This window comes from Rhineura floridana, chromosome 8, assembly GCF_030035675.1.
Source record: "Rhineura floridana isolate rRhiFlo1 chromosome 8, rRhiFlo1.hap2, whole genome shotgun sequence".
Lineage (NCBI taxonomy): Eukaryota > Metazoa > Chordata > Lepidosauria > Squamata > Rhineuridae > Rhineura > Rhineura floridana.
In genome coordinates this window covers 87,182,699-87,198,209 of record NC_084487.1, presented here as the reverse complement: position 1 = coordinate 87,198,209, position 15,511 = coordinate 87,182,699, and the positions used below count along the sequence as shown (strand labels likewise).

At 41.8% G+C, this 15,511-nt stretch overlaps 1 protein-coding gene across 1 annotated transcript; it reads right to left on the bottom strand.

Annotated features, from left to right (window-relative positions):
- Nucleotides 1-6,009: 6,009 nt before the first annotated feature.
- LOC133363350 (forkhead box protein D3-like) lies at nucleotides 6,010-6,897 on the bottom strand. The gene has a single exon (XM_061582752.1). It carries the CDS (start codon nucleotides 6,895-6,897, stop codon nucleotides 6,010-6,012), a length of 888 nt encoding a protein of 295 aa, XP_061438736.1.
- Nucleotides 6,898-15,511: the final 8,614 nt, after the last annotated feature.

Genomic DNA, 15,511 nt, shown 5'->3' with positions numbered 1-15,511 from the left:
ACATGTAGCAGGGCATACTCTAGATCTGGTTTTTGCAACTGGACATGGAGTTGGTGATCTGAATGTGGGGGGCCTTACATCAGTCCCTCTGTCATGGACAGATCACTGCTTGCTGACGTTTAGACTCACAGCAGCTTTTCCCCTCTGCAAGGGTGGGGGACCTATTAAATTGGTCCACCCCCAAAGACTAATGGATCAGGATGGTTTCCAAAGGGTTCTGGGAGTTTTCCGGCTGATAGGGCTGGTGCTCCTCTCGAAACCCTGGTTGAACTGTGGAATACAGAAATGACCCGGGCGGTTGACATGATTGCTCCTGAGCGTCCTCTCCTGTGTAGAGCTGGTACGGCTCCATGGTAAACCCCAGAGCTGAGAGCGATGGAACAATATCAGAGACGGCTTGAGTGCAGATGGAGACGAACTCCTGGTGGATGCAATTATACACTGGTAAGTGCCTATGGTAAGCTGTATTTAGGGGCAGTAAGGGCAGCAAAAAAACAATATTTTGCTGCCACTATCAAATCATCAGTCTGCCGCCCAGCAGAGCTCTTCAGAATTGTCCGGGGGCTATTACACTCTGGCCCCAGAAACAAGGTAGAACCATCTGAGGCCTGCTGTAATGAATTTGCTAGGCACTTCCAGGATAAAATCTTTAGCATCCACCAGGACTTAGACTCCAGTGTTATAGCAGATGAATCAAGCAAGGTATCCAGAGCACAGCCTTGTCCCAATTTCTTGGATGAGTTTCAGTTGTTGCAGCTTGAGGAAGTTGACAAGGTGCTTGGACAGGTTTGTGCAACCACTTCTGTACTGGATCCTTGCCCTTCTTGGCTAATAAAAGCTAGCAGGGATGGAACAGCTGGCTGGGCCAGGGAGGTGATTAATGCCCCTCTGCGAGAGGGGGTGTCCCTGGCTGCCTGAAAGAGACAGTAGTGAGACTACTCCTGAAGAGACCCTACCTGGACCCAGAAAATCTTAATAACTATAGGCCGGTAGCAAGTGTTCCATTCCTGGGCAAGGTCATTGAACGAGTGGTTGCAGTCCAGCTCCAGATACTCTTGGATGAGACCGATTATCTGGATCCATTTCAGTTGGGTTTCAGGCTTGGTTTTGGCACATAAACATCCTTGGTCACCCTGTATGATGACCTTTGTCAGGAGAGAGACAGGGGAAGTGTGACTCTGCTGATTCTCCTTGATCTCTCAGCGGCTTTTGATACCATCGACCATGTTATCCTTCTGGGAAGACTGGCTGAGTTGGGAGTGAGAGGTACTGCATTACAGTGGTTTCGCTCCTACTTGGCGGGTCACCTCCAGAAGGTGGTGCTTGGGGAACATTGTTTGGCACTCTGGACTCTCCAGTATGGGGTTGCGCAGGGGTCAGTTCTGTCCCCCATGCTGTTCAACATCTACATGAAACCGTTGGGTGCGGTCATCTGGAGCTTTGGAGTGCGTTGCCATCAGTATGCTGATGACACGCAGCTCTATTTCTCCTTTTCATCTTTTTCAGGTGAGGCTGTCAATGTGCTGAACCGGTGCCTGGCTGCGACAATGGACTGGATGAGGGCTAATAAACAGAGGCTCAATTCAGACAAGACTGAGATGCTGCTAGTGGGTGGTTCTTCTGACCGGATGGTGGATGTCCAACCTGTCCTGGATGGGGTTGCACTCCCCCTGAAGGAGCAGGTTCGTAGCTTGGGGGTTCTCCTAGAATCATCTCTGTCACTTGAGGCTCAGGTAGCCTCGGTGGCACGGAGTGCCTTCTACCAACTTTGGTTGGTGGCCCAACTACGTCCCTATCTGGACAGGGATAACCTGGCTTCAGTTGTCCATGCTCTGGTAACCTCCAAATTAGATTACAGCAATGCACTCTATGTGGGGCTGCCTTTGAAGACGGTTCGGAAATTGCAGCTTGTGCATAATGCAGCAGCCAGATTGGTAACAGGGACCAGATGGTCCGAACATATAAAACCAATTCTGGCCCACTTGCACTGGCTGCCTGTATGTTTCCGAGCTCGGTTCAAGGTGCTGGTTTTGACCTATAAAGCCTTACATGGCTTGGGACCACAATACCTGATGGAACACCTCTCCCGATACAAACCCACCTGTACACTACGTTCAAGATCAAAGGCCCTCCTCGGGGGGCCTACTCCAAGGGAAGCTCAGAGGATGGCAACAAGGGAGAGGGCCTTCTCAGTGGTGGCCCCCAAATTATGGTATGATCTGCTTGACGAGGTGTGCCAGGCGCCAACACTGTTATTTTTTAGGCACCAGGTCAAGACTTTCCTCTTCTCCCAGGCATTTTAGCATGTGGTTTATACTGTTTAAATTTTTAAATTGTGTTTTAAATTGTTTTTATAAGATCTGTTTTAAATTGTATTTGTTTTAATGTTTTTAGTTACTGTAAACCGCCCAGAGAGCTTCAGCTATGGGGCAGTATACAAGTATAATAAACTAAATAAATAAATAAATAATCATATGATTCCTCCATCTAATTGAGGAAGTGTTACAGTCAAAGGCAGTCAGTAATAATGTGCTTCTTCTGAATATACAAATCCACCTTTTTTCAAGTAATGTGTTTAGGGACAGGCTACTGGGGTAAGAAGAACTGAGCCAGTGGCACAGATTATTTATAGGAGACAACATGACTTCAGTCCAAGCTATTTATGCCAGTCACTTGGCATTTCATCTGTACACTCCAAAAGTAGCTGGGCAGATGAAAGGATGACCTCCTGCCTTGTTTATGATCAAGAAAATACACATACTTGGATAAAAAATATTGGTGTCTTTTTGAAAAACACTTTTTAAAGTATCTGAATCTGTTCATGGTGACAAAATAAAATACAATTTCTGCATGTTTGCAAGAAAATGATTTTATGGACCAAGAAAAAGAAGGCCTTTGGTTTGACATGCACATTTGGCATTCTCTTTGTAAATTTGTTTGTCACATGATAACTTAATTAAACACTGAGGTACTGGAACAAAATTTGCACACATGTTCAAGACACAATTTAAAGTTCAGAGGAAGGCGATGGTATACCACCTCTGAATACCTCTTGCCATGAAAATCCTATGAATACATCCAAAAAAAGATTCATAGGGTTGCCATAAGTCATAATTGACTTGAAGGCATATAACAATGTCAGCTAAACTCACACTCCCATGTGAGAGGAAATTCAAGACACATGCAATGCAACATTTGCATCCAACACTGAGACATTGTAATTAAAGTTTGTGTGCAAATTCAGAATGCTGTTTCAAGTTTTCCGGAGGGAATGTAAGATCGATGGCAATGCAATATCTGAAAAGAGGTCTCTCTGGAGGTCTCTGCTTTACTAGTATAATTTATATTTTCAATTATGGTAATTGTCTCTACACATGTGACTTTTTCATCTAAGGTACCAGTGATTATCTGTATAAGATTATCTGTATAAGATTATCTGTATCTTCCATCTCTAATTTTTCACTAACATTTCTAATATTTCATCAAATTAAAACTAAATTTCTTAGCTGAATTGTTTACTGTTATGAAGGAGTTTCAAGCTCACAGAATTCCATGGTAACTACACTGGCTCTAAGACCATAGCCAGGGTGGGGCTAGTGCCCCACTTAATTTTTTTTAAATAGGCTTTTACATTTGTGACAAAACAACTTCCACTTGAAGAATGAGATCCTGTTACTAGATTGGGAACATGCCTGACAGTTGATGTTCCTTCCCAAATGGTAGCATTCCAAATGCCACCCACTTGACCCACCCAGCTCTGCCCACCCAAGATTTCACTAGACCGGAGTAGACTTACAATATCACTGTCACCCTTATTATATTTAAGTCACCCTGCAACATCTCCCTTTATGACAGTGAGCATTGGGGGTGCTTAAAATGGTGATGAACAACTCAAGGAAGTAACTATTTATTTAAGGAAGGTGTTTGTTGTAAGTAGGTAAAAGTTTCCTATTTAAAAAATAACTGAATACAGCATATACATTTTTAACACTCTTTATAGATATGCATAACTTGAGTTGATAACAGGGTTATAAAAGTTGCTGGATATGGAAATATTGCTTATTTTTCATTAATTTATTTGACGCTTCACCCAAAATGTGGCAGCCCCACCTGGCTGCATCAATAGCTCATGATTTAAGCCAGGAGTGATGAACCGTAGCCTATGGATCTGATCTGTGATTTTCTGAGACCCCTCAAGGGCTTTCAAGAATTTGTCAACAATGCAATATAAAGAGCCACTAACTGGGGAGTCTTTGCCAATATGAAAATAATCATAAAACTTAGCTACATGTAAGTGGCAGTACCAGGGAATTTGGGGTGCAGGGGGGTGATAATCACAATGAAGTTTCCATTCATTTTTATTTATTTATTGAGCCAGTGTGGCGTAGTGGTTAAGGTGTTTGACTACGACCTGGGAGGCCACAGTTTGAATCCCCACATAGCCATGAAACTCACTGGGTGACCTTGGGCCAGTCACTGCTTCTCAGCCTCATGAAAACCCTATTCTTTGGGTCACCATACATCGGAATCGACTTGAGGGCAGTACATTTACATTTAAAATGTCACCCAGTGAGCTTCATGGCTATGTGGGGATTCAAACCCTGGTCTCCCAGGTCATAGTCCAGCACCTTAACCACTACACCACACTGGCTCTCACATTTACATTTATTGACTTTATATCCTGCACTTCATCAAATTTATGATCCCAGGACAGAAAACATAAGAACCTCACAAGATGCTCCTGTTGGAGGATGGTGCAAAGGCAATTTTAACTGTTTCCTTCTTCCCCTTGTGCCCCCCTGAAAAGTTATTTTGAGGGATGGGAGACCCTCAGCATGGTATGGGAGCTGCAAGAGAAAGGGTGGGGAATTGGTGAGAATTGTCTCCTCCCTTTTTCCAGAGGAAGCCCATGCCAGATCTCAGTCCTGTCCACAAACAAGAGAAACTAGGGGCACTCTGGATCCAACCCTGCATATTTGTTTGTTTGCTTGTTATTGGGAAACACAGCTACTACGTTAAAGGTGGAACCCTAAGAAAGGCACGTCCAAATGCCATTGAACTCTGGAGGAATTACAGTGCTGAGCTGTGTTGCTAATCTACTTAGCTCTCTCTGGACTGTGCAGTTCAGTCCTAAGCATGTTTCCTCAGATGTAAGCCCCAATGAGTTCAATGGGACTAATTTCCTAGGAAAGATGTGTAGGATTGCAGCTGCATTTATTTAGAGAAACAATGATTTCTAGAAAAGAATGGTACTTTTTCAGATGGCATAAAGCCCCCACGTTATGAATAAGAATTTATGTCATTGGCACCCCAGTCTGTAGTTCCACATGAATATTCTTAGAGAATACATTAACTATGTTGTATATTAAGCAATGCTTATTGTTTCTTCCTTTTAAAGCAGAAGATATGAGATCAGTCTATTCTCATTACAATCATTATTTCATTGTTAATAAATGCAAACAGTGAAATAAACTTTATATTAAAATAGGGACTATACAATGTGTTGACAGTAAAATCATCAATTAGGATTATATCAGCAATAATCATACAGTTTTTAAGGTCTGTAACACTGGATTTATTCTTATACAATGAAGAGTATATAACACTAACAGCGCAAAGCTTTTTAAGAGTAGCTATTTGCATTCATTATTGTTAAAGATAATGCTGTGAGGTTTGCTAAACAGTTTCTGAACAATCACTCAGATAAAATGGCATGTGATTTCCATGCAGCAATGTTGACTGTATTGCATGAAATATCATTTGCAACTATATTTATGGAATATAATTTCTGCTCTGTAAAAACCAAAAGCTAGAGACTGACCCAAACAACAGCTGTGAAAATAAAAGATATCAGCTTACTGATTTGCAGTACAGTCTCAGTAAAGCCTGACCTAAAGCATTCATAACTTGAAAATAATTTCCATTAAAATCAATGACACTCATTTCCAATAGAGTCCCAATATTATGTAACTGTCTTTGACAATAGATACTTATATCACATTGTGTTTATTACTGTATGACCTGATCCTCAGGAATACAGTGTCCTCCTGAATTGGTCCAGTTCAGGTGCAAGTGACATCCTCTCAGGTTCTGCTGGTTGAAAGAAGAGATATGCAATGAAGCAGGGAATGTCTGTTGAACATTCAGGAAAGCATTCTGCTCTACAGCTGATGAAGAGTGTAATCCATAAAATGAAGCCATGGAGTTCCATTTTGCTTCATCAAATGGTATCAGAGAGGAAAACGTTCTGTGCAAAAAACCAAAATTAACCTCCAACCTCTGGAAAGCATTTGCATAATATTGACCATCAGCCCAGAGTATTTCCCATAAAGGATCTGAAAAGTAGGGATTCATTTGATAAGGTGACATGAGTGCCAAACAAGAGCAGTTTCCCAAGGGTGCAAGGTAAGTTGTGGTGTGATATGGGTTGTATTCCTTTTGGTGTCCTCGTTTGTGCAACCTGCGGTGTTGACGAAAGTCACCATGCACAAAATCATTTACATTTGTCGGGTGGATGCTCCAGTAATTTCCTTTGCCATCTTCACACCTTCCCACTTTGATAAAGCAATCATTCAGTGAAAGATTATGCCTGACACTGTTCCTCCAGCTTTGGCCTTTCTTCTTATAAAAAGGAAATTTTTCTTCAATGTATCTATAAATGCCGGCTAAGGTGAGCTTCTTTGTAGGCGAGGAGAGAATCGCCTTAGCGATCAAAGCAACGTAAGATAGCAGTGGCTTCTCCAGAGCATCTTCAGGTATGTGTTTACATAGACTTCTTTCAGCATATAGCACACCACTGGCTGTTCTGGGAGAAATTCCCTTGGATGGTTCGAACTTTTGTTGGTAGAGTTCACAGGTGTTTGGAATGTCTTTGCTGCTTTCAGGTATGCCAATCATTGCAGCAGTACTAAGGTTCCAGTTTACTGCTCAAGATCTGCAGTATTTTATGAGAAGCTTCTTGATAATAATATTCTTTTGATACAAGTGTATACAGTCAAAGTAAATGAGGTAAATGCAACCTGAATGAGTGTGCTACTTTGACTAGTTCTCTGATCTCTATTTTATATTGTGTTGTCAGCTACCACTATTTATAAGAAATCACGCTACAAATACTTGCTGAATCAGGGGAAAATGAAATAATTACAGCAAGATAAGTATGAAGATAAGCAGACCATGGCTTTAGCCATTCATGTCTGTGTAATCTGGGAAAACACCCTTCGGTGTTCCCCACTGAAAGCCAATGACTGATGAAAAAAAGATTGTGGTTTGATAGCACTGTGAAAGGATAAGACCCTTCACTGATATGCAGAACAAACTGAACTCATTGCTTGGCTCCTGTGCATGACAGCTAGTCAAACATGTTTGTATTTGATAGAACATATGTTTGCCTTACAGAAAATACAAATACAAATTTGTTGCAAACTCAACTGTAATTATTTCCAATCTATTGCACAGAAAACAGCAGCTTTCATCTTTGCAAGACTTCATTACCGATAGACTAAACCAATGGTTCCCAACCCGGAGGCCATGATCCCCAGGGCACGCGCAAAGTAATCCAGAGGGGGCCATGAACAGTAAAGAAATAAATTACCATTTTTTTAAAAAAAAAAGTCTTCACTCCCTGGAAGCTGTCTGTTCCCCACTGCTGCTGCAGATGACACCTCTCCTTTGCTCCAAATGAGAGGGGAGAACTTTTGCTGAAGCGCCAGAGCGTCTTTCAGGTGCGCCGAGGGCAGGCATCTGCCTATAAAACATGTGGCAGATGCCAAAGGAGGCTGAGGGTGGAGCTACCAGGAAGATTAGTACCAGGGAATTACTATTGCTGACTCCCATCTCCTCACACTGCTGATGATGTTGACGCCCTTACTTGGAACGAGAGGAGAGGGCTTTTCATGAAGCAAAGCTGCAAGGAAAGGCTGCTTTCCCCCTGCCTTCCTGGCAGCCAGCCTGACTGCCTTTCTTGGCTCCTGCTTCGCTGCCACCCCCTTAAAAAAATTATTCTTATTTGCGAGACTGATCAGATCTCGCCTTCACCCCAGATGGAGCCAAGAAACAGTGAGGAAGCTCAGGACTTGCTCATCCCATCTCGGAAGCTTCATGTGTGTGCCAGCGTTCCCCCTTTCTTCCACCTACACTCCACACCTCCAATCTCTCTCTCCAAGATGCTGCAGCAGTTGAGGGCTTCTCAGGTTGGCTGAGGCTGGAGTTCATATACTGCAGCTGGAATGTATTTGTTTATTTAATTCTTATTGTGTTTATATCCCATCTTTCCTCCAAGTTGCTCAAGGTGGTCACATGGTTCACTCCCCCCTTTCAATTTTATCCTTACATCAACCCTGTGAGATAGGTCAGGCTGAGAGAGTGTGTCTGGCCCAAGGTCACACAGTAGGCTTCATGGCTGTGTGGGGATTTGAACCTGGCTCTTACTCCAACACTCTCACCTACTGGTGTTGGGATACAGGACTGTACATCTTCAGACTGTTTGTGTGCGGGGAGAGTTGGGTACCAATTTGATTGGACCTTTGCATTAAGAATAGAAAGCAACACCTCCTCATCTGCAGGGAACTTTTTATGGAAAGGAATGTTTGGAGATGTGATTTTGCCACACACCATTTTTTCAATTAACAGAGACTAAAATTACAATTAGCGTGTGGGGGGGTCATGAATTTTTTTGAGCATACAAAGGGGGTCCCATACTCATTAAGGCTGGGAACCACTTGACTAAACCTTTGTTAAGATCTGACTTGATTCAGACTCTTAGCCCAAGAAGACCTCTGAGGAGAAGCAGGATCCTATGGTGACTCACAGGATTCTCAGGGTCCCTGAAGAGCCTATTGTCACTGCAGAGCAGTTAGAACCTGCCATCCCCAATGATGTTCTATCAGTGGCACAGAAGACCTCATATTATCTGCCTAGCTGCCTGTTCAAGTTCTGGATACCCCCTTATCATCTCCAGGCCCTCCCGGAACAAAGACTGTAATGAGATAGATCAGAACTGACAATGCAGCATCCAGTTAGCTGCACGAGTTCCCCTTGCTGTAGTGCTACTCAAAAGAAGAGGAATGCATTCAAACTGGGATCCATCTGAAAGCCAGGAAGGAGAGGAGCAACCAGTTACTATATAAAAGTCTCAGTTTTGATCTGCTGATGCAACAGGTCCTTGTAGGCTTTCCTGAGGGAGTCAGCTCTAGCTCTCTAACACCAGATAGCAGGGGGAAAGGACAGCCTTTGAGCTCAAGTCTTTCTTTTCAGTAGTCATTCATGAAGCATGATGTTGGTCACAATCTGATCCCAGTGAAATGATCTGTAAAAGTATAAAAAATGGAGTTGCCATCAAATGTAATCTAAAGTGAAATGCAGATGGAAATTTGAAGTCCCTGCTGAAGCAAAACATTCCCTGTGTATTGAGAGGATAAATGTCAAATATATACAATCCCTCAACTACCCCCCTGAGGGGGGACCTCAAGCCTCAAATAAGGGTCTGAATAATGAAGTCCATACACTCTGCTTGGAGGATGGAGTTAATCTGTTAACTAGGCTGTGTAGAAAAGTATTAGTCACCTCGGTGATAAGGAGTAAGAGAAAGCTGTGAACTCCTTACCAGCAGGTCAGCATAGCATCCCTATTATGTCATGGGCATAAGCTTGAATAAAAACATCTTTGGACTCACGATCCATGACCTAACTCTACTGTAAAGGAGGGGACATAAGACTATATCAGAAACTCTCATGGACAGGGAGACAGAGAGAGAGGAGAAAGGGAGAGGCAGCAAACCATCAACCATTGAACATCAATAGTACAGACTCTGTGGAGACCTAGGGAAGGCTGCTGAACTGGCTCACAGGAGGCCCCTTTTCCCTGCAATAATATTGGGGGGGGAGGGTGCCTCCCACCATAGTTGAGATTGGTAAAGTATGATATGTAATGTAGAATTATAATCTGTTATCTGAATAAAAGCAACTAGTTATCACAGCTGGGGTCAATCATTTTATTTCTTGCCTGGAATCATTATAAACGAACCATTCCCCCAACTCCACCCCAAGCATATGCAGAGGGTGACAATCCACCCTGGAAGAAAAAAAAGATTTTTTTTATTAAACTATCAACATTTCTCAATTTTTGTGCATCTTCTCTTGTCAGACCACATGATTTATTTATGATTTCAGAGGATATGCTCTGTGGAAGTGCAACATTTTAGTAGCAGGCCAGTATTCCCAGTTAAGCTGTGTTCCAAACTGTCTTTGGTGAAGCCAAAAGGTATTTCTCCAGGATATTTTAAAAAGGAAGTATAATTGGGATAGATCCAAAGGTGCTCTTGCATTCACAAAAGGAATCTTTCTATGAATAGAAGAATCTTGGATCCAGCAGAGGCTTCTACAAGAGGAAGTGCGGGGAGGCAAGCTTTGCTGCTTTCTGTGTATCCCTGCAACATCCTGTACCACCAACCCTCTAGAGCAGATTTTCAGAGGAAAGGCGAGTCAGGGCCTGAGAGTCCCCCATGCTAGCAGAGGAACTTTAGATCCAACCCATTATACTTTGCATTTTAAGTAGATCAGTCCCATATCAGTGACAAAATATACCAAGTGATAACACTGATGGCACTTTTAAAATTGGTAATATATACTCTTTCAGAGCAGCAAATAAAATATGCTATAATTTCAGCTGATAAGAAAGACTCTCTCTCATGATGCATCTCAAAAGACAATCGGAGGCTTCAAATGAACACATAACTACCCTGGAGCTTTGACTCTGTGGAGGGAGCAGCTTCAGACTGCATAGATTCCTTTTACCTATTTTAGGAAACAGATATCACCAGTGTTACCTCATTTGAGCTCAGCCCTTTCAGTTTCCTCCTCCTCTTTATCACCTCATGTGACTCTATTACATGAACTAAAAACAGAAGTGGTACAATTCCCATTAGTCAAATCCAGAGAAAGTTAGTGATGCTTAAGTTCCACTGAAATCAATAGGAGATATTAGCAACTTGTGACTAATTTATGTCCCATTCATTTCAAGGGGACATAAATGACTAACTTACTTTAGATTCTAGCCACTATATTTATTTGTATATGGAGTACTATTCTGTTATCATCAATTTTATACAATTATAATTGCTGTTAATAATTACTAGAATGCTTTGTTGTTTATATTTTAGGCAGGAATTAACAGTAGAGCCATTCCAGGAGGAACAACTCCCCCCCACACAAAAAAAAGTTTGGTCAGACTGAAATCAAAGGCACTAAGCCAGACAGGTGAGCCACCAACTGCATTGAGAGACTAGAAGTTTTCTCTTGGGAGCCTAGATATTAGTTAGAATTCTTGAAAAGGTGTTTTTTTTTTTTGAAAATAACATTAAATGCTCTCATGAGAGCTGTGATCCCCCACATATGTCTGTGCTTTGCTTGCATATTTGCAAATAAAAAAAATTAGAGAGACACCATAAGCCTCCAGTATTTTACACAAAATAAACTAAATTCTAGAGTGTCACCCCTAGAACTTCTGGATTGGAAATGTGCTGCCTCCACAGGGTTTAGAATTGTATATAGGGAGACTCCCTATGTTGTGTTTAACAATGTATTTATTAGGCTAGGACACACAATGAGAAGACATGATTCACTAGAAAAGACAATAATGCTGGGGAAAATGCTGAGTAGAAAAAGAGGAAGACCAAATAAGAGATGGATTGATTCCATAAAGGAAGCCACAGACCTGAATTTACAAGATCTGAACAGGGTGGTTTATAACATGCTATTGGAGGTCATTGATTCATAGGGTCGCCATAAGTCGTAATCAGCTTGAAGGCACATAACAACAACAAAGAGTTATGGTACTCTAGAGGCCTAGCAATATGCTCCATTAGCTATAATGTAACTTCCTTTTTTATTGGCCAATTCTAACTAGTTTCCTGCAGTTAGTTTCCTCCTCCAAAATCTGCCTCAACTTGTTTCAGTCATCAGCGAAGGTAGTAGCAGGCCTAGTACCCCCGAGGACAACACTCCTTTTTTATCTGCCTCTCTCTCAGAAGCTCTCTCTCTGCCAGAACCCTCTCTTCCACAAAGCAATCTTCACAGCTATGTCTCTCTGAAACCCCATCTTTCTCAAAGGACTATTTCCCCATTGAGCCTACTTTCTCAACAATCCTGCTGTCAACAATTGAATCACCTACAATTACACTTCTCCACCATCATCACCATCCTCAGTTCACTATTCCCAGAGGCTGTAAGCTTTCTTGGAGATTCTGTGTACCATTTGTTGATTTGGTTTAATGAAATAGTTCCTGATGAAAGAGAGAGATTGAGTTTGACAAAGTGTGTTTCAGAACCATGGGCTCCGAACAGGAAAAAAAGATTGTGTGTAACACTTATGTTGATACTTTCATGGTAATGGAGAAAATAATGTGACCATGATTTCCCCATGTGAATGAAGCACTATGAGGTTGTAAGCTTATATACACTTGCAGAGCTGGTCCCAAACGGCAGCCAGGTCGGGCCCTGGCTGAGGGCCCCTGGAGCCACAGAGGCCCCTGAGGAGCTTCTCAATATGGTGAGGGAGGAGTAGCACTCCTTTTCCGTGATCTGCAGCACAGTAGTTGCTGCAGATCGCAGGGAGGGAGCTTTTTCCGCCCGCCCGTTTGCTGGCTCCACCTACCTATCTCTCCTATCTTTTGCGGCTGCACGGGCTGCGTGTGCAGGACTGCCATTAACCAAGATGGCGGCTGAGGTTCCCCTAAGGGGCTGAAGCCTCTGGTGCCATCTTAGATGATGGCAGCGATGTGTGCCCATAGCAGCCTGTGCAGCTGCAAAAGACAGGAGAGATGGAGCCAGTGAAAGGGCAGGCGGAAGAAGCTCCCTCCCTGAAAGAGACAGGTAGGCACGCTTGTGTGTTTGTTTGTGTGTGTGTGTGTGCACATGCATGCATGGTGGGGCCTGGAGCAAGCTGGTGCCCAAGGGCCCTGGCATGTCTGGCACTGGCCCTGTATGCTTGCATGCCACTAAGTCCCACTGAGCTTGGTGGGGCTAACTTCTCAGTAGACATGTATAGGATTGCACTGTGTGAATTGCTAACTTTGGTTTAAGAAGAAGGAATAATGTATTCAGTAGTCCTTTATGGTACTACAACAGGAGGAGTAAAATGGAAGCTGATACTATACCATACGTCATGGCCTGTCTATCGGTACAGTATAAGCTTAAAATTATTTCAGGTTCAGGTCTTTCTCCTTTTACACCAGTTTCTAAAAAGAACACCTCACTTTGCTCAGTGTTTTAGGAGATGTCTCTTTTTGGAATGACTATAATATGTATTTACATATGCAAACTAACATGTGCTAGGCACCCTGTATCTCTTCAAGAAGTTCTTAATAAAATGGGTAGGAATGATAAAGTTCTTAATAAAGTGAGTGAAAATAAAGCTTTTCAATATTTTCAGATAAGGAATATCATTAAGAAGGAGTAAAAATACAGTTTGGGAAATGACAGCATTTGAAACATTAAATACATTTGTTAGCTCAAAAGGTTTAGTTGGAAAATGATTTTTTGTTGTTGCCAGATTCAGAAATGTTGGAATCTAATGATATGCAAAAATGGAAACAGGGCATTAGGATTAATGTTCTATAGAAAGAATGGGCCCAAATGTACAAAAACGAATTGTAAACATTGTTTGTAGAAGGAAACCTTTTTTAAAAAACAGTTTCAGGAGCACCTGATCCCACACAAATTAAAACATACTTACAGCTTAACCTCAAGATGTCTGTTGGAGATACCATTCTCATCATACTGAATATTTCCTCATATTTTGGTCATAAATAGATATATAAAATATTGGGAAGCAGATCTTGGGATAAATATATGAGATGACAGAATATGCCATTAGGCACACTCCCAAAATTGTCCTATTTGAAGGATTCTGTTTTAAAGAGAATCCTGAGTTGGTAGCATGCTTGCTAACTATTGAAAAAAAATCTGTATTGCCTTTAATTAGAAAACTGCTAATGCATTTTCATTCTAAAACAATCTGGACAACTCCATTAATGACCAAATGTATTATAAAAAAGCTTAAGAACAGAACATGCAGACAACTATGATGAAAGATTGATTTTGTTATATACATTAAGGTAACATATCCCTGTGCATTATGTTTGCTCTAATGAGGTATATTTTAATAAACATGTTTTTAAGTAGGAAGGAATGACATTAACTATAGGTCAGAAATCAGAGATGCAAGTGTGCCTAAAATCTAACATGTATCAAGCCTTTTCTATGGCCCAGGTCACATGACTGTACTTGTTATGGGCTAACTCCTGTCATCATACTAAACAGTTTGTCCTTCCATGTGAAAAAGCTGCCACTGATGCTTAGTGCTATTTTGTTTATCATGAGAACACAGTACCAGTCCATGAAATGCAAGCTTAGCAAATGATAAATCATTCAGCTGACCACAAGTGATTGTGGAATGTAGTCATGGAACACGTGGTCGTAGTTGCCTGTACAAGATCCTTCTTTCTTCCATGTGTTGCTTACCAATTACGACATCTTCTGGAAATTCACAACTGCCCTTTGGAGCTGGAGATACTGGAGAAAAGCTAATAATGCCTACTCCCCTGAACTATTGCTGAATGCCAATTCCTGTCAGCCCCAGTCAGCCAACGGTCAGGAAGATAGGAGCTGCAATACAACAACATCTGGAGAGCCTCAGCCTCTCCAGAATTGCAGGACAATGTTTGATCACCCCTTGGTTTTTGATTAACGGCAGGATGGATGTATTTCTCTTTCACCAACTGGAAAGGACAAGGGATTTATGTGCTATAAACACAGCTTGGAAAAGTTACTTTTTTGAACTACACCTCCCATCAGCCCAATCCAGTGGCCATGCTGGCTGGGGCTGATAGGAGTTGTAGTTCAAAAAAGTAACTTTTCCAAGCTCTGGCTATAAATTAGGCTGCCTTGGCACAATGAGATATAGTTTGATGCACAGCACATCTGATCTAAACACACCCATAGGATAGATCAGGCTGGATTAATATTTTAACAGGTGTAAAACCCTGGTGGAGACACATGTCAGGCCACCAAATCAAAGAATTCTTCCAGTCAGGATTGTACATTCCTGTTTTGTAGTGCTTTTATTGCAGAGAGGGTGAAGATGGTCTGAGAGGGGTAAGACTTCTCTCTTTTTTAATGCATTGTGTGATGATTCCACATGGGAGAATTTGGAAATGGATTAAAAATAAAACAGAGCATGGTCATACAAGTCTACAATGTGGTCACAACTGCAATGCTGTATACAGTTCTACCATCTCAACAAGCTGGACATAGTGCTAAAATTATAAAAGGGTTGAAGTGCTTCCATTTGGGGCTTTTTACTTTTAAAAAATTGACTAAGGGATGAAGAAATGATAAAAGTGTTATTAAATATGCATGTTTTGAAGAAAGTGTATAGAGAGAAGATATTCCCCTGCCCTTTCTCATTATTCTGCAATCTGGGCTCATCCAATGAAACTGATTGGCAGGAGATTCAG

Coding starts and splice junctions, on each gene's coding strand:
- LOC133363350 (XM_061582752.1), bottom strand. CDS start 6,897: ATGATTGGCATACCTGAAAGCAGCAAAGACATTCCAAACACCTGTGAA.